Here is a 22729-nt window from a genome sequence, read left to right on the forward strand (position 1 = left end):
TGAATCCAAAGGAACAAATAAAGAGATCCAGAAATGACAGAGTTACAACAACAAAATTTACAAACATACTTTTCTTTCTTCTCTCAATTTCTTTAAGACAGCTGGCTTCTTTGTGGAAATTGACAAACAAATTCTAAAATTCATATGTAATTGCAAGGGACCAAGAATAACCAAAACAATCTTGAGAAAGAATAATAGTGGAGGACTCACCCTTCCTGATTTCAAACCTTACTCCAAAGTAACAGTAAGCAAAGTGTGGTAGCAGCATAAGGATAGCTATATAGATCAGCGGAATAGAAATGAGAGTCCAGAAATAAGCCCATGTGTCTCTAGTCAACTGATTTTTAACAAGGTGAGAAAATAGTCTTTGCAACACATGGTGATGGGACAACAGGACAGCCACATACATAATGAAGTTGGAGCTTTACTTCATCATGCCATATGCAAGAATTAACTCAAAATGTGTCCAATGAGACCTGGAAGTGGATCACGTGGAGTGAAGGTCATGCCGCAGCACACACAGGAGTCTTGCCATGTTGCCCAGGCCCGTCTCAAACTTCTGAGTTCAGGCAATCTGCCCACCTCGTCCTCCGAAAATATGGTTTAGCTGTGTCTCCACCCAAATCTCATCTTGAATTGTATCTCCCATAATCCCCACGTGTCGTGGGAGGGACCCGGTGGGAGGTAAGTGAATCATGGGGACGGGTTTTCCCATGCGGTTCTCATGATAGTGAGTAAGTCTCACGAGATCTGACGGTTTTATGAAGGGCAGTCCCCCTGCACACACTCTCTTGCCTGCTGCCACGTAAGATGTGTCTTGCTTCCCCTTCACCATCTGCTATGATTGTTAAGGCCTCCCCAGCCATATGGAACCATGAGTCAATTAATCCTCTTTTCTTTATAAACTACCCAATCTCAGGTATGTCTTTATTAGCAGTGTGAGAACAGACTAACACATGCTGGGATTACAGGCATGAGCCACCCAGCGCCCAGCCTCACAGATTGATTTCTTTTTTTTTTCTTTTTGAGACACAGTCTCTCTCAGTTGCCCAGGCTGAGTGCAGTGGCGCGATCTTGGCTCACTGCAAGCTCCGCCTCCTGGGTTCATGCCATTCTCCTGCCTCAGCCTCCCGAGTAGCTGGGACTACAGACGCCCGCCATTGCACCCGGCTAATTTTTTTGTATTTTTAGTAGAGACGGGGTTTCACCGTGTTAAGTCAGGATGGTCTCAATCTCCTGACCTCATGATCCGCCCATCTCGGCCTCCCAAGGTGTTGGGATTACAGGCGTGAGCCACCACACCCGGCCACAGATTGATTTCTTATGAGTCAGGCTGTGTGATGAAGAAGCCCAGAAGAGAAAGAAGCGGAAAGAAAAGGAATCAGGAAAGACTCTTACTCAGCGTCACTTGACATTCATGGATGTGGCTACAGAATTCTCTCAGGAGGAGTGGAAATAACTGGACCCTGCACAGAGGGCTTTATACAGGGAAGTGATGTAGGAGAACTACAGGAACCTGGTCTTTCTGGGAATCTGTCTTCCTGACCTGAGCATTATCTCCATGTTGGAGACAAAGCGAGAGCTCTGGACTCTGCAGGGTGAAGATAGCAAACAATCCAGATGGCAGAGAATGCATCAAAGGTGTGAACACAGGGAGGAGCTGTACATTGGGAAGTAATACAGAAAATGAGCCTATTAAAAATCAACTTGGATTAACCTTCAGTCACATCTGCCTGAATTGCAGCTATTTTAAGCTGGAAGGAAAATTTATGGAAGTAATCAAATTGAAAAGTTTACAAACCATAGTTCCTCAGTTCCACCACTTCAAAAAAATTCTTCTAGTGTTAAATAAATACAGAAATGATTTCATTGATTTCCCATCACTCCCACAAGACGACAAAGCACACATTAGAGGAAAAATCTTATGGACGTAGTTAAGATGGCAAAGTTTTTAGAGTGTCTGCAAGTCTTACTAATCATCAAGTAATCCATACTGCAGATAAACTTTACAAATGCAGTAATGTGGCAAGGTCTTTAGTTGCAATCCAAACCGTGCAGATCACTGGAGAATTCATACTGGACAGAAGCCTTACAAACGTAGTGACTGTCACAAGGTGTTTAACAGCAATTCAAACCTCGCACAACATCAAAGAATTCATACTGGAGAGAGGCCTCGCAAATGTAACGAATGTGGTAAAGCATTTAAAGAGTGTTCAGGACTTAGTGCCCATCTTGTAATCCATTCTGGAGAAAAACCTTACAAATGTAATGAGTGTACAAGAACTTCAGGCACAAATTTTCCCTCACTCAACAGAGAAGTCATACTGCAGAAAAACCTTACACACGTAATGAATGTGGCAAGGTCTTTGGTCAATTGCACGGCATCAAATAATTCATAGTACAGAGAAGCCTTACAAATGTAACAAACATTGAAAGCATTTAGCAAGCATTCAGGACTTATGGCCCATCTTCTAATCCATACTGGAGAGAAACTTTACAAATATAGTGAATGCGGCAAGGTCTTCGGACACAAGTTATACCTAATCAACCATCAGATAATTCATACTGGAGAGAGACCTTACAAGTGTAATTCATGTGGCAAGGTGAATCAAAATTTACACCTTGCATGACATTGGAAGATTCATACTGAAGAGAATTCACTGCACACCTTACAGATGCAAAAATGTGGCAAAGTCTTCAGTTGTACTTCATAGCTAACACAACATTGGAAGACTCACATAGGTCACAAACGTTATAAATGTAATAAAAGTGGCAAAGAATTCAGTTTGCATTCAAGCCTCAGTACTCATCTACTGATCCACACACGGAAAGGTAACCTTACAAATGTAAAGATAATATATATAAAAATAATATATAAAGAGAGAACAGTTGGCCAGGCATAGTGGTTCACGCCTGTAATCCCAGCACTTGAGGAGGCCAAGGCATGTGGATCATAAGGTCAAGAGATCGAGACCACAGGCCAGGCGCGGTGGCTCATGCCTGTAATCCCAGCATTTTGGGAGGCCGAGGCGGGTGGATCACGAGGTCAGGAGTTCAAGACCAGCCTGGCCAAAATGGTGAAACCCCATCTCTACTAAATATACAAAAATTAGCCAGGTGTGGTGGCGGGTGCCTGTAATCCCAGCTGCTCGGGAGGCTGAGGCAGGAGAATTGCTTGAACCCAGGAGGCGGAGGTTGTGGTGAGCCAATATCATGCCACTGCACTCCAGCCTGCTAGGTAACAGAGTGAGACTCCAACTCAAAAAAAAAAAAAAAGATCGAGACCATCCTGGCCAACATGGTGAAACCCTGTCCCTACTAAAAATACAAAAATTAGCCATGTGTGGTGGCACACACTTGTAGTCCCAGCTACTAGGGAGGCTGAGGCAGAAGAATCGCTTGAACCTGGGAGGTGGAGGTGAGCCGAGATCGCACCACTGCACCCCAGCCTGGGTGACACAGTGAGACCCCGTCTCAAAAAAAAAAAAAAAAAGAACAGTTATATCAGAGTAGAGAGTTTAATCAAAACTACCAGTACAATTCATCCCACCAGTGGCCAAGTCTACAACATTGAATTCAACCCTCCCAAAACTGTTGGCATTGATGATCTGACTGGGGAGCCTCTCATTCAGCAAGAGGATGATAAACCAGAGATGGATATCAAGAGACTAAAGGCTTGTGAACTGAAACAAAGCCAGTCTTAGAATATTACCAAAGAAAAAGGGGTAATGGAAACATTCTCCAGAACAGAAACCAAGAGGATTTGGCCCTGTGTATACGCTTTCCTACCAACTAAAATTCCACAAACAAGCCAGAAAGCTCTTCAGTTACTCCATGAGGAGAAATACATGTAACGAGTAAGATGAGCAAACCTCCTAGGCCTTCCATTTAGAAGCTGCTTTTCCTAAGACTTCCAGTATATATGAATTCTTTGAAAAGTATACTACTTTTATTTCTACTAATTTTATTCTGAATACTAAGGAAGTGTCAAATGAGACAGATACTAAGATTCATCTTTTGAAATCATCTAGTGTGTTTTATCCAGTTATCTTCAAAAACATCAGAGATGTCTAAACTTTTAAAACATTTGTTAGAGCGAAATTTATTTTGGTGTTAAACACACTTTCAGTTTACTCAGAATTTCCAATTTGCTATAAAAATGTAACAATTAGCATAGATAAAAATATTACTTTAAGATCACTTGTTTTCTTTTGAAAATACATATGTACTGAGGGTTATTATTTATGTCAGAAATTGACATTATAAGTTCTTGGATAAGCACCAAAGTTGAATGAATTTTTCAACAAAATGTAGTTAAAGTCTGTGTTTACAGATGTTACTCAGGTTAAGAAATGTGTTTTACGACCTACTTACCAGTTTCTCTTTTTGATCCAATGTATGAGATCTGCCCTGATAAATAACAAGGTATTGTACACCCCTCCCAAAAATAAAAGAAAAAGAGAAAACCCATGGCACTATGTAAAGTAAGCACACTTCGTCATTAGTAAATAGCTCAGGCATGCCTGGGGAATGTTCCTTTGCCAAAAATAGCAATCAATCATAATTAGTAAACAGGTGTGCCAATAAAAAGAATTTACATGATAGGTTAACAAGGATCAGGAAAGTAAGTTAATTTCCTGAAGGAGTTGTTTGTTTCTGATCAAAGAAATTGATACCTGTTAGCATTCACTGCCACCTTATCTTAAGGGGAAAGAACTCTACTGGTGTCATCTGACCAGCCATTTAAAAATTGGAATCTAAAGTGATTCCTTAGTGGGGCAACAAGGATGGTTGCTGATGTACTGTGTGGTCTGGTAGGAGAAGTGGGGCAATATGAGAAGTGGAGGAAAAACCCGACTATGTCTTCCGTGGCATATTTACTCTTATTTTACTTGGTGCTAAATCAAATGAAACAAGCCCTTGTAACAGCTGTTATTAATTGCCTTTAAAAATCTGTCCTGTTTTTTCCCAGGTACTTAAAATACAAGTGCCAGTAAGTGGTTCTTATGTATTTCTGGCGGGGGGGAATTTATTTTCCTTTTCTTCTGATATTTTAAAAATCCATCGATCTTTCAAGATGAACCAAGGTTTTTAAAAAGAATTATAGCAGGCCGGGCCTGGTGGCTCACGCCTGTAATCCCAGCACTTTGGGAGGCCGAGGTGGGCAGATCATGAGGTCAGGAGATCGAGACCATCCTGGCTGACACAGTGAAACCCAGCCTCTACTAAAAATACAAAACATTATCCGAGCGTAGTGGCGGGCACCTGTAGTCCCAGCTACTCGGGAGGCTGAGGCAGGAGAATGGCGTGAACCAGGGAGGCAGAGCTAACAGTGAGCTGAGATCGCACCACTGCACTCAGCCTAGGTGACAGAGCGAGACTCCGTCTCATAAAAAAAAAAAAAAAAGAATTATAGTAAACACTTCATTCTTTTCTTTTTGTCCCACCCATCCCTGCCCAACTAGCACTTCATTCTTTATAAAACTTTCTATAATGCTTTATTTGAATGTTAATATTATGTGCTTTCTAAAAATGTTGTGAATTACCAAACTTATGGATTATCACTAGGTGATTAGGCATACATTAGTCTTTATCAGAATAAAATGAAATTTCATTTAAAAAAAAGAAAACTACCAATATAGAAATTCTTGAGTATGATTCACATTTAACTGCTGGCACTGTAATTTCTAAATTTTTGATTTAGAATGTACATAGTTCTCATGTTTTAGGTAATAGGTAATAGAGTTTATTTTTTTTGAGACAGTCTTGCTCTGTCACCCAGGCTAGAGTGCAGTAGCGTAATCTCAGCTCACTGCAACCTCCGCCTCCTAGGTTCAAACAATTCTCCTGCCTCAGCCTCCCCTGCCGCTGGGATTACAGGTGCGTGGCACCATGCCCAGCTAATTTTTGTATTTTTAGTAGAGATGAGTTTTCACCACTCACCACGTTGGCCAGGCTGGTCTGGTACTCCTGACCTCAGGTGATCCACCCACCTCAGCCTCCTAAAGTGCTGTGATTACAGGCGTGAGCCACCATGCCCAAGCTAAAGTTTAAATTTTCCTTAAAAAAAAAAAGTGTCCAAGACCTAAAAGGGCTGAAACCAAAAAAACTCTTAGAAGAAAATATAAAAATAAATCTTCAAGACTTCAGATTTGGCAGTGCGGACCATGGGGAGTGACTGCTAACAGATGCAGGGTTTCTTGGGGCGTAATGAAAATGTTCTAGTATCGATTGTGGTAATGACTGTACAACGTTGTAAACACATTAAAAACCACTGAATTGTACACTTTAGATGAGTGAATTGTTATGTGTGATTTATATTTCAAAAGGTTGTTTAAAAAATTCTATAACATAAGCATCTTGATACAGTTAATGAGACACTCACCTCTCTATCAAATTCATCCTCCTCCTCCAAAAGATCATACACCTGCTCTAAAAGCTGAACTCCCAGGCCACGAATTACATCAGTTCTCAAGACTTCAACTAGTCTCCTGATCTTTTCAGAACCTGGCATAATAGCTAAAAGGCAACAACAAAGACAAAGGGAAAAATAAACACTTTTACCACTATAGCAAGAACACTGCAATTTTTTTAAATTTTGTGTTTTATTTTATTTATTTATTTTATTTTTGAGACGGAGTCTTGCTCTGTTGCCCAGGCTGGAGTGCAGTGGCACGATCTCAGCTCACTGCAAGCTCCACCCCCTAGGTTCATGCCATTCTCCTGCCTCAGCCTCCTGACTATTTGGGACTACAGGGGCCCACCACCACACCCAGCTAATTTTTTGTATTTTTAGTAGACACAGGGTTTCACTGTGTTAGCCAGGATGGTCTTGATCTCCTGACCTCGTGATCCACCCACCTCAGCCTCCCAAAGTGCTGGGATTACAGGCATGAGCCACTGCACCCGGCCTATTTTTTTTTTTTAAGTGACAGGGTCTTGCACTGTCATAGGGATGTAGTGCAGTGTGACCACAGCTCACTATAGCCTCTAATTCCTGGGCTCAAGCAATCACCCTGCCTCAGCCTCCCAAGTAGCCAGAACTACAGGAATGCACTACCATGTCCAACTAATTCTTAAATTTTTTGCAGTGATGGGGTCTATGTTGTCCCGGTTGGTCTTGAACTCCTGGCCTCAAGCAATCCTCCCACCTTGGCCTCCCAACGCAATGAGATTACAGGCATGATTATACCACACCAGGCCTTTTTTTTTTTTTTTTTTTTGGTATTTTATTTTATTATTTTATTTTTATTTCATTTCATCTGATTTTTTGAGACAGGATCTTGCTCTGTTGCTCAGGCTGGAGTGCAGTGGCATGCTCATGGCTCACTGCAGCCTCAACCTCCTGGGTTCAAGAAATCCTCTTACCTCAGCCGCCTGAGTAGCTGGGACTACAGGCATGAGCCACTATGCCTGGCTAATTTTTGTATTTTTTGTAGACACAAGTTTTCATCATGTTGCCCAGGCTGGTCTCAAACTCTTGGACTCAAGCAATCTGCCCTCCTCAGCCTCCCAAAGTATAGGCATGAGCCACCGTACCCAGCAGGCCTGTTTTTTAAAAAATCTTGTTATACTGACATTCTTTTTTCCCTCTGACAAGAGTTTGGTTTAATGACTTAAAATTTACATATGAACTTAAGCTTCACTACCATCTCTTAAACCTAAAAAACACCACAACTGTCTAACTTGAAGAAAAGTCACATGAAAAACCACAAACATTTATCTATTTATTTATTTTTAAAAATTAATTTTCATGTAACTTTTCAGGAATACCTCTGTTGCAAAACACAGGATATACCTTTTATGGAGATATGCAAATGAAATAATTTTAAAAACACAAAAAAATTTATAGGCATTAGTTCCTTGTTTTGACACAGTTCTCCAATAAACACATGCTCTCCAGTTTGCTGTAAAAGAATAAACTAGGCCAGGCGTGGTGGCTCACACCTGTAATCCCAACACTTTGGGAGGCCAAGGTGGGAGGATCACCTGAAGTCAGGAGTTCAATACCAGCCTGGCCAAATGGTGAAACCCCGCCTCTACCAAAAATACAAAAATTACCCGGGCATGGTGGTGCATGCCTGTAGTCCCAGCTACTTGGGAGGCTGAAGCAGGAGAATCGCTTGAACCCGGGAGGCAAAGGTTGCAGTGAGCCAAGATCACACTACTGCACTCCAGCCTGGGTGACAGAGTGAGACTCCGTCTAAAAAACAAAAAATAATAATAAGCTGATCACCTGAAGGTAGCTCTTTAAAATGGATTTCCTCTGCCTCTTCTGCAACCTTCCCATGAAGTATCAGTGTGTCCCGATATTTCCGATGAAGTTTGAATTCTGACACTGGGTTTGCTACTGGGACATCTTCACAGCTCTCTTTAGAATCCAGTTTCAGGGTCTGAGTCATCAATTGTACCAAGGCATTAATTTCATTTGTCTGACCTTTCCTGGGGGAAAAAAATATCCCTTTGTTATTTAATTGGCTTCATGAGAATTTTTCATTAAAAAATTACGTGCAAAACGACCTTTCGGGAATTATCCTTTGAAATGTCCAAGTAAGCTCCTACAGACTGACCTGACCCTTCCACAAATAACAACTATAAACTCTAGAAAAAATACAAAACTCAACAACGTAAAGGCAATGCAGAATAAACAAAATCTGCAGGCAGATCTTGGAGAAGAGTCAACACCTTTAAGCCTAAGAGCAGGCCATGGGCAGATCAAAGTACAAGAGAACTCACAATCTTATGGGCCTACAGAACAACTACTGTCACTAGAAAGTGAGACAGGAACCTTGGAGACAGTCTAAAAGAAACAGCCCTAGATTCTGTGTACAAATTCTGCCTACTTCAAAGTAACTTAACTATACTCAAGTACAAAGCTCAAGAATATTTAAAGAAACACAAAATACCAGCTTCCAATGAGGTAAAATTCAGTGTCTAGCATCCCATCAAAAATAACCAGATGGGCAAAGAAGCAGGAAAATATCATACATTTGTGAAGAGAAAGAAATCAGTTAATAGAAACATATCCAAAAGTGACACGACTGATAGAATTAATAAATGAGGACATTAAAATGGGTAGTATAAACATCTTCCATATGGCCAAGGTAGAAGAAAACATGAACATGTTAAGGAGAGACACAAAGACATTAAAAAAAGACCCAAATCAAATTTCTAGAAATGAAAGATACAATATATTAAATACACGGGATAGGATTAACAGATTAGACACTGCAGAAGAAAAGATTAATGAACTCAAAGACATAGCAATAGAATCTATGAAATGTGAAACAGAAAAAAAGTAAAAATAGGCCAGGTGCAGTGGCTCATGCCTGTAATACCAGCAGTCTGGGAGGCCGAGGTGGGCGGATCACCTGAGGTCAGGAGTTCGAGACCAGCCTTGCCAATATGGTGAAACCCAGTCTCTACCAAAAATACAAAAATGTAGCTGGGCGAGTGCCTGTAATCCCAGCTACTCGGCGGGGCTGAGACAGGAGAATACCTTGAACTCAGGAGGCAGAGGTTGCAGTGAGCCAAAATCATGCCACTGCACTCCAGTCTAGATGACAGAGTTAGACTCTGTCTCAAAAAATAAATAAATAAAATAAAATATATTTTTAAAAAGTAAAAATAAACAGAGCATCAGTGAGCTGTGGCACATATTTAAGGAGCCTAATATACATGTAATTGGAATCCCTAAGAGGGCAGGAAGAAGTCCAAAAAAAAATGTGAAGAAATAATGGCCAGGCGGGGCATGGTGGCTCACGCCTGTAATCCCAGCACTTTGGGAGGCCGAGGTGGGCGGATCACGAGGTCAGGAGATCGAGACCATCCTGGCTAACACGGTGAAATGCCATCTCTACTAAAAAAATACAAAAAAGTAGCCGGGCATGGTGGCGGATGCCTGTGGTCCCAGCTACTTGGGAGGCTGAGTCAGGAGAATGGTGTGAACCCGGGAGGCGGAGCTTGCAGTGAGCGGAGATTGTGCCACTGCACTTCAGCCTGAGCACAGAGCGAAATAATGGCCAAAGTTTTTCTTTATTCTTTTTTTTTTTTTTTTGACGGAGTCTCACTCTGTCACCCAGGCTGGAGTGCACGGGCACAATCTCGGCTCACTGCAAGCTCCACCTCCTGGGTTCACGCCATTCTCCTGCCTCAGCCTCTCGAGTAGCTGGGACTACAGGTGCCTACCACCACACCCAGCTAATTTTTTTTGTATTCTTAGTAGAGACGGGGTTTCACCGTGTTAGCCAGGATAGTCTCGATCTCCTGACCTCATGATTTGTCTGCCTCGGCCTCCCAAAGTGCTGGGATTACAGGCGTGAGCCAACGCGCCCGGCCTCTTTATTCTTTTTTTAGAGTCTTGCTCTGTCGCCAAGGCTGGAGTACAGTGGCATGATCTCACTAGGCTCATTGCAATCTCCGCCTTCCGGGTTCAAGTGATTCTCCTGCCTCAGCCTTCTGAGTAGCTGGGATTACAGACATGTGCCACCACGCCCAGCTAACTTTTTTGAATTTTTAGTAGAGACAGGGTTTCACCATGTTGGCCAGGCTGGTCTTGAACTCCTGGCCCCAAGTGATCCGCCCGCCTCAGCCTCCCAAAGTGCCGGGATTACAGGCGTGAGCCACTGCACCTGGCCAGTGAAAGTTTTTCTAAATCTGATGAAAACTATGTATCTACACATCTAAGAAGACATTCTTTAAGAATTCTGAAGGAAAATCAGATGTGTGGCCAGGCATGGTGGCTCAGGCCTATAATCCCAGCACTTCGGGAGGCCGAGGCAGGTGGATCACAAGGTCAGGAGATCGAGACCATCCTGGCTAATACGGTGAAACCCCGTCTCCACTAAAAATACAAAAAATTAGCGGGGCGTGGTGGTACGTGCCCATAGTCCCAGCTACTCGGGAGGCTGAGGCAGGAGAATTGCTTAAACCCAGGAGGCAAAGGTTGCAGCAAGCCGAGATCGTGCCACTGCACTCCAGCCTGGGTGACAGAGCAAGACTCCGCCTCAAAAAAAAAAAAGAAAATCAGACGTGTGCATAGAAGAGACATTTTTGGCCAGGCGCAGTGGTTCACACCTGTAATCTCAGCACTTAGGGAGGCTGAGGCGGGCAGATCACCTGAGGTCAGAAGTCAAGACCAGCCTGACCAACATGGAGAAACCCTGTTTCTACTAAAAATACAAAATTAGCCAGGCGTGGTGGCGCATGCCTGTAATCCCAGCTACTAGGGAGGCTGAGGCAGAAGAGTCACTTGAACCCAGGAGGCAGAGGTTGCAGTGAGCCGAGATCATGCCACTGCACTCCAGCCTGGGCAACAAGAGCGAGACTCCGTCTCAAAAAAAAAAAAAAAGAAGAGACACTTTTAGCTCCAGCATATGCCACAAACCATTTATAATTTTATCAGTGGAAATACTAGAGATCTGAATACTACTGAAAATGCACATTTAATATTCATTAAAACAGAAATAGTTTATAAAGGGAGACAGAAAAACAAGAACTTACCCTTCCCCGTAATCCCCATCTGACTTATCAGTTGAACTTGTAGAAGAACTTAACTCATCCTCAGACAGACAATGAATCGGTTTCCTTTCCTATTAAATGTTTGGAAGAATTAAAATTCTACATGACAACACAACCAGAATGTGATACTTGAACCAGTCTTAGATGCAACAACTAGACACAATACGTTCCTAGGTGCAATAGGAGAATCTAACAAATACAAAAATTGTTCCCATATGATTTGTGGCAAAAAGAAAAAAACATTGAAGTGATTTTACCCGTGATATCCCAGTTCACTCATAAAGTTCACAAGAATAACTGAAGAACATCAGATGAAGTTTTTTATTTTGTTTGGTTTTTTTTGTTTTGATTTTTGTGTTTTTTTGAGACAGAGCCTTGCTCTGTCACCAGGCTAGAGTGCAGTGGCACGATCTCGGCTCACAGCAACTTCCGACTCTCTGGTTCAAGTGATTTTCCTGCCTCAGCCTCCCGAGTAGCTGGGATTACAGGCACGTGCCACAACACCCAGCTAATTTTTGTATTTTTAGTAGAGACAGGGTTTCACCATGTTGGCCAGGCTGGTCTCCAACTCTTGACCTCATGATCCGCCTGCCTCAGCCTCCCAAAGTGCTGGGATTACAGGCATGAGCTACCGCGCCTGGCCAAGGTGAAGTTTTACAAAGGTCCTGGAGAGTCTCAGCTGTGAAGAAATTTCCAGAGGACAGTGGATGGCTAGTTCTGGTTTATCAACTCCTAAGCAGAAGGCTTGTTCTATAGGAATGTTGGCATTTTAAATTACCTAGGCAAACTCAGCTTGTCTTTTTTTTTTTTTTTTGGATACAGGGGTGTCACTATGTTGTCCAGGCTGGCCACAAACTCCTGGGCTCAAGCAATCCTCCTTCCTTGGCCTCCCAAGTAGCTGAGATAACACCCACAAGCCACCATGTCCAGCTTCAGCTTGCTCTTAATGTGAGACTGTTAAAGTGCTTTAAAGGATCACCTAAAAATACACATAAACCTTACAACTCTGAGATATGGAAGGCAGCCTCTATTAGTGAAATAACTAAATGATATAGTTAAAGAAATAATACATCCAATACTTTGAAAGAACAGGAAGAATTCCCAGAGTATTATACAGAGAGGTGAACATGGGTTAGAAACCTAGTAATTACCCATTTAGCCACCAGATGGTGTCCCTACATCATCTACAGGCAAGAAGGTAAACTACATTGACACAAATAAGAAACTGAGGAATGATTAGCAAGTGAGACTCAAATCTGGCGACACAGATGGGTATGTTGGTATCACAGCAGATTGAGCAAAGTGCTGCCTAGTGCAAGCCCTTAGAAAGTTCTGTTATTTATTTACTTATTTATTTATTTATATTTTTGAGACAGAGTCTTGCTCTGTCACCCAGGCTAAAGCACAGTGGTGTGAACACAACTCACTGTAGCCTCAACCTCTTGGGCTCAAGCGATCCTTCCACCTCAGCCTCCTGAGTGGCTGGGACTACAGGTGTGCGCCACCTTGCCAGGTAGTTTTTTTTTCTTAGAGACAGGGTCCAACTATGTTGCCCAGATTGATCTCAAACTCCTGGGCTAAAGCAATCTTCTCACCTTGGCCTCCCAAAGTACTAGTATTATAAGCGTGAGCCACTGCATCAGGCCAGGAAGTCCTGTTAAGACCAACCTATGAAATATTTTTAATTAGGCTATCAATTGTTTACAAGAGTACCTGAAAAATTTATTCCCTTAATAGGTCAATCATAATCCTTTTGACTATTATTTACCAGTTCCTTTCTTTATCAAGAGTGAAAAGATATAACAAGCTGGCCCTGTCCCAAAAATAAATGGAGCTGACATTTAAAAGGTTTACTGCATTAGGCCTGCCAGATGTAGACTGTCTACCTTCTCTCTTAGGAGTACGTAATGCACCTGAGTGACGCTGCAGTCAGAGGAGAGCCGTCGGGCAGGCAAGGGCTGGTCTTCCTCCTGGGGTTTTCCTGGCCCTGCTACACTCAGAGATGCTTTCCTCACTGAAGGGCCTGAAAAGGCAAACATCCCCAGTAGTTGTTTGTGGTGGGCTGCCCCAGTTGAAAAGGGCTTTGTATTTGGTATGGAACATACCCCAGCAAGAGCTAGCCCAAAAGTAAGTCAAACAGCATATTTATCATTTCTCTGGTGTCTGACACCTCAGTTGAAATCTTAGCTCTAGGTCCACCAGCTCTGTGACCTTGGGCAAGTTACTTAACTCCTCAGAGCCTCTGTTTCCTTAGCTGCAAAATGAGGATAATGCTGCATATTTTGGCAGTACTGTAAATGTGAAATGAGATAATACCCTTAATATGTTTACCATAATGCCTAAGACATGGTCAGCATTCAATAAATGGAAACTGCTAGTACTATCTTTAAAAAATAATAAAAAGAATGATAGCCCTCAGCCTACGGCAGCACCACTCCCCAAGCAACCTCCCTCTGTTCCTAAGATGGGAGCAATTCACTGACCAGTGGACACTGGACATGGAAAAAAGTTAAACATTCACTTGATTTCTGGTCTGAAACCTCCCAGGACTTACTGCCACTCAAAGCCCTCTTGTTATTTCTTTAATATCCCCCTCCTCTGATATTTGAACCAGATTCAACACCCTATGATGATTTCTTAAAAGACTTGACTAAGAAATTTCAAAATCTTTTCCAACTCGATTTCCTACATGTTTTACTGCTGCTGGAAAGTTTCAACCTCTCATAGTTAGAACCAGTGTTTCTGTCCACGAACCATACCCCTAACTGCCAATTAGATGAAGAAAAGAAGTCAACTTTACCTGAAGAGGACATTTCTTCCTGTGACTGCTTTAGTCGCCTCCTCTCTCTGGCTGATAATGGTCGATCCTTTAAAAGAAAGTCACAGAGTCACTTCCATTCCTACTTGCTATTTTTATAACACCTACAATCCATGATGTATCATTCAGCATTAAGAAAAAGGTCTCAGCTGGATGCGGTGGCTCACACTTGTAATCCCAGCACTCTGGGAGGCTGGGGTGGGCAGATCACCAGGTCAGGAGTTCGAGGCCAGACTGGCCAACATGGTGAAACCCCGTCTCTACTAAAAATACAAAAATTAGCTGAGCATGGTGGTGCGTGCCTGTAATCCCAGCTACTTGGGAGGCTGAGGCAGGAGAATTGCTTGAACCTGGGAGGCGGTGGTTGCAATGAGCTGAGATCGCGCCATTGCACTCCAGCCTGGGTGACAGAGCAAGACTCCATCTCAAAAAAAAAAAAAAAAAGAAAAAGGTCTTACTCCAGCCTGGGTGACACAGCAAGACCAAAAAAAAAAAGGTCTTGCGCTGGACTTAGAGGAGTGTCCATTGGAAACCAGCCCACAGCAGGGTTATAGCTACTAGTGAAAAATGATCACAATGATCACAGCCCTCGTTTCTGGGAGGTGCTCATTTTTGGAAGGGCAAATGGGGACTTTCACATTTGCCATATTCGGAATCTACTTGGTTTCTTTTTTTTTGAGATGCAGTCTCGCTCTGTAGCCCAGGCTGGAGTGCAGTGGCCCGATCTCAGCTCACTGCAAGCTCTGCCTCCCAGGTACACGCCATTCTCCTGCCTCAGCCTCTCGAGTAGCTGGGACTACAGGCGCCCGCCACCAAGCCCGGCTAATTTTATTTTTGTATTTTTAGTAGAGATGGGGTTTCACTGTGTTAGCCAGGATGGTCTCGATCTCCTGACCTTGTGATCTGCCCACCTCGGCCTCCCAAAGTGCTGGGATTACAGGCGTGAGCCACCGCACCTGGCCTACTTGGTTTCTTTAATTCACTGGAAGTGACCATCTCTGAAACCACAGAATCTGTCCATTTCAATCAAAGATTCTGCTGAGGCCGGGTGCGGTGGCTCAAACCTGTAATCCTAGCACTTTGGGAGGCCAAGGCAGGTGGATCATCTGAGGTCAGGAGTTTAAGACAAGCCTGGCCAAATGGTGTAACCCTATCTCTACTAAAAGACAAAAATTAGCCGAGCATGGTGGCTGGCACCTGTAGTTCCAGCTACTCAGGAGGCTGAGGCAGGAGAATTGCTTGAACCCAGGAGGCGGAGATTGTAGTGAGCCAAGATTGTGCCACTGCACTCCAGCCTGGGCAACAGAGCAAGACTCCATCTCAAAAAAAAAAAAAAGATTCTGCTGAGATCACATCTGTCCCATCTGTTCCTTCCAGTGTTTGGCAAGAAGCAGAGCTAAGATGTTTTAATACAAAACTTCATAATATACACAAGACTTTACAAACAAAACGCTTTCTAAGAAGGTTTTGGAGGGTTTCTGCTTTAAGACAGGTTATTGCTCTGTCACCCAGGCTGAAGTACAGTGGCACGATCTCGGCTCACCTTAACCTCCACCTTTTGGGTTCAAGCCATCCTCCCACCTCGGCCTCATGAGTAGCTGGGACTATAGGCACATGCCACCACATTTCGCTAATTTTTAAATTTTTTGTAGAGACAAGGTCTCACTATATTGCCCAGGCCAGTCTTGAACTCTTAGACTCAATTGATCCTCTTGCTTCAGCCTCCCAAAGCGCTGGGATTACATGCATGATCCACCACGTCTGGTTATAAGGTTTTTAAAAATCCAGCATATGTTCCCACAAACCTTTGATGATGACATCTCACTGCTCCTTGAACTGCTCACAGACCCAGTGACCACTCTACGTTGGTTTTCAGCCTCTTTTTGTGTTGATGTGACATCCACTTTCCCAACAATGGGATGAGAAGGCAAAAATCGAGGAGGCGACTCTTGGAACTTAAATAATTAAAAAAGAAGATTATCAGTTTCATATATAGCCCCTTCCAATGTTCCCCTATCAGCAGGTTCTCTATGTATTTGTCCGTGGTTTGCTCTTAAAACCTTCAAAACATTGCATTTTTTTGGAAAGACTCTGCCAAAAGTCAGTCATCTAAGAAGGTTATGGAGAGGATACGTGTTGAAGTTATTTCTAGAAATGAGATGTCAACATGATTCTGTAGAGAAGCTGAAGAAAGAACTGTTCATCAGTACAATACAGATGGGGCCAAAGGTTTAACCTCATTAGCCTATTCCTTTAACTTTCAAAATGATCTGTCCATCTTTGCTGGAGAAGATAAAATCCTTACTCTGCTTCGAACTCACTGATATTTGAAAACTACTATTTAGCATCTTGCCATTGTCACCCTTCTGTATTATGTTCCTTGCATTTCTTACATGCCTTTTTGGCAATTGTTAATTGCTCTAAATAGAAATTGAGTTTCCCAAAGTCCACCTCCCAAACCAAAGCAAAATGACTTACAGCAAAGAGATCTCTGCCGACCTGTCTCTTTTCCCCTCTGTGCTCAGTCTGTTCTCTCTTCTTTTGCCGTCGCTGTCGAGACAGGGAAGGTTCAGACCCAGAGTTGTGTGGCTGTAAATCTGGGTGGATTCTGCTCTGTTTTTCTATAGTACATTCACCAGCAACTTGATCCTTAAAAACAATAAAATGACATTTTAAAGTATAGCAGCAACCTGGTACACTGTAATCCAAAGTAAGTTGTCCATAAAAAGTGGCTTTTGTTTTTTAGCATGAAAACTTTCTCAGTTTTAAAAACTGGTTTCCATATTGCAATTTAAAGTGTTACACGGAAGTTCTAAAATGACCCATCACAATGTAAAGTTCACAATATGGTTCAAATATAACAATCCAGAATTGAATATAGAGGTATACATAACCTTCCTCTTAGAAAACAAAAGAAGTGGGCCAGGCATGGTGGCTTGTGCCTGTAATCCCAGCACTTTGGGAGGCTGAGGCAGGCAGATCACAAGGTCAGGAGTTCGAGACCAGCCTGGCCAACATCGTGAAACCCCCGTCTCTACAAAAACACAAAAATTAGCTGGGCATGGTGGCACGCACCTGTAATCCCAGCTACTCAGAAGGCTGAGGTAGAAGAATTGCTTGAACCCGGGAGGGGGAGGCTGCAGTGAGCTGAGATCGCACCACTGCACTCCAGCCTAGGCAACAGAGTGAGACTCCGTCTCAAAAAAAAAAAAAAAAAGAAAAGAAAAGCAGTTGCAATTTCAAATTTTTGTGCAATGAAATTAAATCATAATGCAACAGTTAAAAAATAATGATTATAAAATGAAGCAAACACACACAAAAACACAAAATAATGAAGTCTTTTGAACATCCAAATGGCCAAACGCTCCATGCCTACTTTTAAAATTGTAAATGAAAATGAGAAGAAGCTGAGTGTGGTAGCCCACACCTGTAATCCCAACACTCTGGGAAGCCAAGTCAGGAAGACCACTGGAGGCCACGAGTTCAAGACCAGTCTGAGCAACAGAGCGAGACCTCCATCTCCATTAAAAAAAAAAAAAAAAGTCAGATGTAGTGATATGCCAGGTAGTCACAGCTACCCAGGAGGCTGAGGTAAGAGGATTGTATGAGTCCAGGAGGTCAAGGCTACCGTGAGCTGTGATCATGCCACTGTCCTCTAGCCTGAGTGACACAGCAGGAGTGTCTCAGAAAAAAAAATTATTATTTTATTTAATTTTTTTTGAGACAGAGTCTCGCTCTGTCGCCCAGGCTGGAGTGCAATGGCGCGATCTCGGCTCACTGCAAGCTCCTCCTCCTGGGTTCACGCCATTCTCCTGCCTTAGCCTCCCAAGTAGCTGGGACTACAGGTGCCCGCCACCACGCCCAGCTAATTTTTTTTTTTTGTATTTTTAGTAGAGACGGCGTTTCACTGTGTTAGCCAGGATGGTCTCGATCTTCTGACCTCATGATCTGCCCGCCTTGGCCTCCCAAAGTGCTGGAATTACAGGTGTGAGCCACTGTGCCTGGCCAAAATTTTTTAATAAATTAAAAAGAAAATGAGAAGTTGTCTTTCTCAAAATGAATGTTTATTTGCAGTGTTGACAGGCAAAGACAAAATGCCGACATCAGTTATCCAAATGTTCTGATTTTTTTCTCTTCCTCCAAATAAAAATAATTGTTTTAATTCAATCACTTAAATTGTGGTTAATCTAAAACTACTGATGTTTGATTCAATTATTTTTAAAAATCTCCTCATAACTTTTCATAGGTTTTCCATTCTGAAAATGAACAAATGTTTTAAATGAATTCCAATTTAATACAAATTTATTTCCCAAGTAAACATCAGTTATTTGGATGTACCCTAAAAAGCACAATAAAAAGACCATTGAGCTTGGCATTAGATGTAGTCTTATGTGAGAAACTTAATTTCCCTGAGCCCAGTTTCATCATTTAAAAATGGATCTAATACCCACAGCCATATTGTATTACTATTTCAGGATTAGCTGAAAGAATACACTAAAAGTACTTAGGACTATGTCTGATGCATATTAATTAGATGCTCAGCCAGGCACAGGTGGCTCACACCCGTAATCACAGCACTTTGGAGGCCAAGGTGGGAGGATGATTTGAGCCCAGCCAGGAGTTTGAGACCAGCCTAGACAACATAGGGAGACCCTGTCCCTACAAAAAATAGAAAAAATTAGCCAGGCGTGCTGGCGTATGCCTGTAGTCCCAGCTACTCGAGAGGGTAAGATTGGAGGATCACTTGAGCCTAGGAGGCAGAGGCTGCAGTGAGCTGAGATCACATCACTGCACTCCAGCCTTAGCAACAGAGCAAGGCCCTGCAGAAGGGGAAGAGGGGAGGGGAGGGGAGGATGGGAGACAATATTTTATTTTCCTTTTTTGTTTTTTTGAGATGGAGTCTTGCTCTGTCACCCACGCTGGAGTGCACTGGGTCAATCTCAGCTCACTACAACCTCTGCCTCCCAGGTTCAAGCGATTCTCCTGCCTCAGCGTCCTGAGTAGCTGGAATTACAGGCTCGTGCCACCATGCCCAGCTAATTTTTGTATTTTTAGTAGAAACAGGGTTTCACTATGTTGGCCAGGCTGGTCTTGAACTCCTGACCTCAAGGGATCCTCCTGCCTCGGCCTCCCAAAGTGCTGGGATTACAGGCGTGAGCCACCATTCCTGGACGGGAGACACTATTTTCAAATGCTGTATCTAATAAGTAACTGGTATCTAGAATAAAGAATTCAAATAGATTATTTCTCCAAAGGAGAAATACTGGCCAAAGTATATAAAAAGATGCTCAAGGCTGGGCACGGTGGCTCACGCCTGTAATCCCAGCACTTTGGGAGGTAGAGGCAGGCTGATCACTTGAGGTCAGAAGTTCGTGACCAGCCTGACCAACATGGTAAAACCCCATCTCTGCTAGAAAAACTGCAAAAATTACCTGGGCGTGGTGGCACACGCCTGTAATCCCAGCTACTCGGGAGGCTGAGGCTGGAGAATCACTTGAACCCAGGAGGCGGAGGTTGCTGTGAGCCAAGATTGTGCCACTGCACTCCAGCTTGGGCGACAGGGCAAGACTCTGTCTCAAAAAATAAGAAAAAGAAAAACATGTTCAACATCATTGGTCATTAGGGAGATGCAAATCACAACCACTTCATACCTACTAGGATGACTATGTTCAAAACAATGAACAGTAACGAGTGTTAGCATGGATGCAGATAAACTGGAACCCTCATATATTGCTGGCAGAAATAAAATTATATGGTTGTTTTGGAAAACAATTTTGCAGTTTCTCAAAAAGTTTAATACATAGAGTTACCATATGACCCAGGAATTCTACCCCTAGGTACATACTCAACAGAACTGAAAATATATGTCCACACAGAAACTTGTATGCAAGTGTTCATAGCCACATTATCCACATACAACCTTCCTCTTAGAAAACAAAAGTACCTAAAAAGTAGAAACAACCCAAATGTACATCAACTGATGAATGGATGAATAAAATATATATAGGCTGGGTGTGGTGGCTCACACCTGTAATCCCAGCACTTTGGGAGGCCAAGGCAGGCGATTCACTTGAGGTCAGGAGTTTGAGACCAGTCTGGCCAACATGGTGAAACCCCATCTCTACTAAAAATACTAAAATTAGCTGGGCATGGTGGTATGCACTTGCAATCCCAGCTACTTGGGAGACGGAGGCACGAGAATCATTGAACCCAGGAGGCGGAGGTTATAGTGAGCTGAGATCGTGCCACTGTACTCTAGCCTGGGTGACAGAGTGAGACTCAAACAAACAAAAAATACATATATGTGTGTGTACACACACACACACACACACGCACACAGAGGCACACAAATACAAATACAGTATATTATTTGGCAATAAAAAGGAATGAGGCAGGGTCCAATGACTCATGCCTATAATCCCAGTACGCTGGGAGGCCAAGTTGGGAGGACTGTCGAGCCCAGGAGTTTGAGACCAGCCTGGGCAACATGGCCATGGCAAGGCCCCATCTCTCTACAAGAAATAGAAATTAAAAAATTAGCTGGGCATGTCTGTGGTCCCAGCTACTCAGGAGGCTGAGGCAGGAGGATCACTTAAGCCCAGGAAGTCAAGGCTGCAGTGAGCTGTGTTTGCACCACTGCACGCTAGCCTGAGCAGCAGAGACCCTGTCTCAAAAAATTAAAAAATTAAATTTTTTTAAAAAAGGAATAAAATGTTGGTACATCCTACATCATAGATAAACCTTGAAAACATCAGGTTAAGTAAAAGAAGGCAGGCCAGGCCCAGTGGCTTATGTCTGTAATCCCAGCACTTTGGGAGGCCAAAGCAGGCTGATCACCTGAGGTCGGGAGTTCGAGACCAGCCTGACCAACATGAAGAAACCCCGTCTGTACTAAAAACACAAAAGTAGCCGGGCATCGGCCGAGTGCGGTGGCTCATGCCTGTAATCCCAGCACTTTGGGAGGCCGAGATGGGCAGATCACGAGGTCAGGAGATCGAGACCATCCTGACTAACACGGTGAAACCTCGTCTCTACTAAAAATACAAAAAAATTAGCCAGGTGTGGTGGCGGGTGCTTGTAGTCCCAGCTACTCGGGAGGCTGACGCAAGAAAATGGTGTGAACCCGGGAGGCGGAGGTTGCAGTGAGCCGAGATCACGCCACTGCACTCCAGCCTGGGCGACAGAGTGAGACTCTGTCTCAAAAAAAAAAAAAAAATTAGCTGGGCGTGGTGGCGCATGCCTGTAATCCCAGCTACTCAGGAGGCTGAGGCATAAGAACTGCTTGAACCCAGGAGGCAGAGGTTGCAGTGAGCTGAGATCGCGCCATTGCAATCCAGCCTAGGAAACAAGAGTGAAACTCTGTCTCAAAAAAAAAAAAAAAAAAAAGAAGCCAAACACACAAAGCCATAAATTGTATGATTCCATTTATATGAAATCCTCAGAATAGGCAAATCCATAAAGACAAATGTTGCCACGAGTTGTGGGCAAGAGGGAATGGTGAGTGACTGTTATAGGGTACTGGGTTTCTTTTTGGTTTGATGCAAATATTCTTCTATGTTTAAACTGATACACAGAATTACTGATTTTCCTAAAATGACAACAGAACCCATACATTTGTAACTGCACTTTCAGTCTTCTCTCCGAAACCAGTATCTCATGTGTGCATATCACTCACCTGGTCCTTTGGCTTTTGTTCTTTGATTAGGGGCTGCAGAGGCTTCACTGGTTCATTCTTTTCCCCAGTGACAATGTCAGAGGACCACATGGGAATCAGGTTTTCAGGCTGGGCACTGGATTTAGTGTTGTCCTGCAGCATCTCCTCTTCCACTTGAGAAATACTGCATATACCTCCTAACTCATTAGAGGCATCCAAATATCTTGGCTGATTCTCCTGAACAAAGCCATCACTCACTGAATCCCTCCCTTTTGCAGGTAAGATGTCAATATTTACCCTACTGATTGTGGCTAGTTCTGTGGTATTGCTCAAGTCCTGTTTGCAGGTATGGGCTTTCAGACTGGCAGGTGACTTCAAGAGACCAGAGGCCCTGGGTTTCTCCTGGGACAAACATTTGCCTTCACCCTGAATGAAAACATGTTTGGAAATTATTATAGCACTCCTCATATCTTATACAAAATCAACTCAAAATGCAACAAGAGGTTCCTCAAAAAGTTAAACATAGAATTAACATATGACTCAGCAATTCCACTCCTAAGTATGTAATCCAAGGAACTGAAAGCAGGGATTTAAGTAAGTATTTGTACACCAATGTTTACAGCAGCTTTATTTAAAACAGTCAAAAGGCGGAAACAACCCAAAAGTCCATCAGCAGATGAAGGGATAAACAAAATGTGGTAAATACTGCCAGGCACGGTGGCTCACACCTGTAATCC

The 22729-nt window shown here is 43.1% G+C and overlaps 1 protein-coding gene across 18 annotated transcripts in view; it reads right to left on the reverse strand.

Annotated features, from left to right (window-relative positions):
• The window catches only part of NEK4 (NIMA related kinase 4), a 63699-nt gene that overhangs the window by 20257 nt on the left and 20713 nt on the right, over positions 1-22729 (reverse strand). For 3 of the 18 annotated variants that reach the window (XR_008547266.2, XM_009445621.5, XM_016941270.4), the window contains exons 7-15: positions 22014-22418; positions 19771-19908; positions 16817-16987; positions 16144-16293; positions 14321-14387; positions 13407-13543; positions 11503-11591; positions 8237-8442; positions 6386-6519 (exon numbers count right to left, since the gene is read on the reverse strand). Coding sequence is in view for 12 of the 18 variants with exons in the window: in XM_009445621.5 (XP_009443896.4) it covers positions 6386-6519; positions 8237-8442; positions 11503-11591; positions 13407-13543; positions 14321-14387; positions 16144-16293; positions 16817-16987; positions 19771-19908; positions 22014-22418 (1497 nt within the window). In the remaining 6 variants the exon portion in view is untranslated. Of the gene's footprint in view, positions 1-346; positions 589-1306; positions 1334-1386; positions 1661-6385; positions 6520-8236; positions 8443-11502; positions 11592-12298; positions 12500-13406; positions 13544-14320; positions 14388-16143; positions 16294-16816; positions 16988-19770; positions 19909-22013; positions 22419-22729 lie in introns of those variants that run through there. The other 15 variants (XR_010155600.1, XM_009445622.5, XR_010155601.1 and 12 more) reach the window with 12 other exon arrangements.

Source organism: Pan troglodytes, chromosome 2, assembly GCF_028858775.2.
Source record: "Pan troglodytes isolate AG18354 chromosome 2, NHGRI_mPanTro3-v2.0_pri, whole genome shotgun sequence".
Lineage (NCBI taxonomy): Eukaryota > Metazoa > Chordata > Mammalia > Primates > Hominidae > Pan > Pan troglodytes.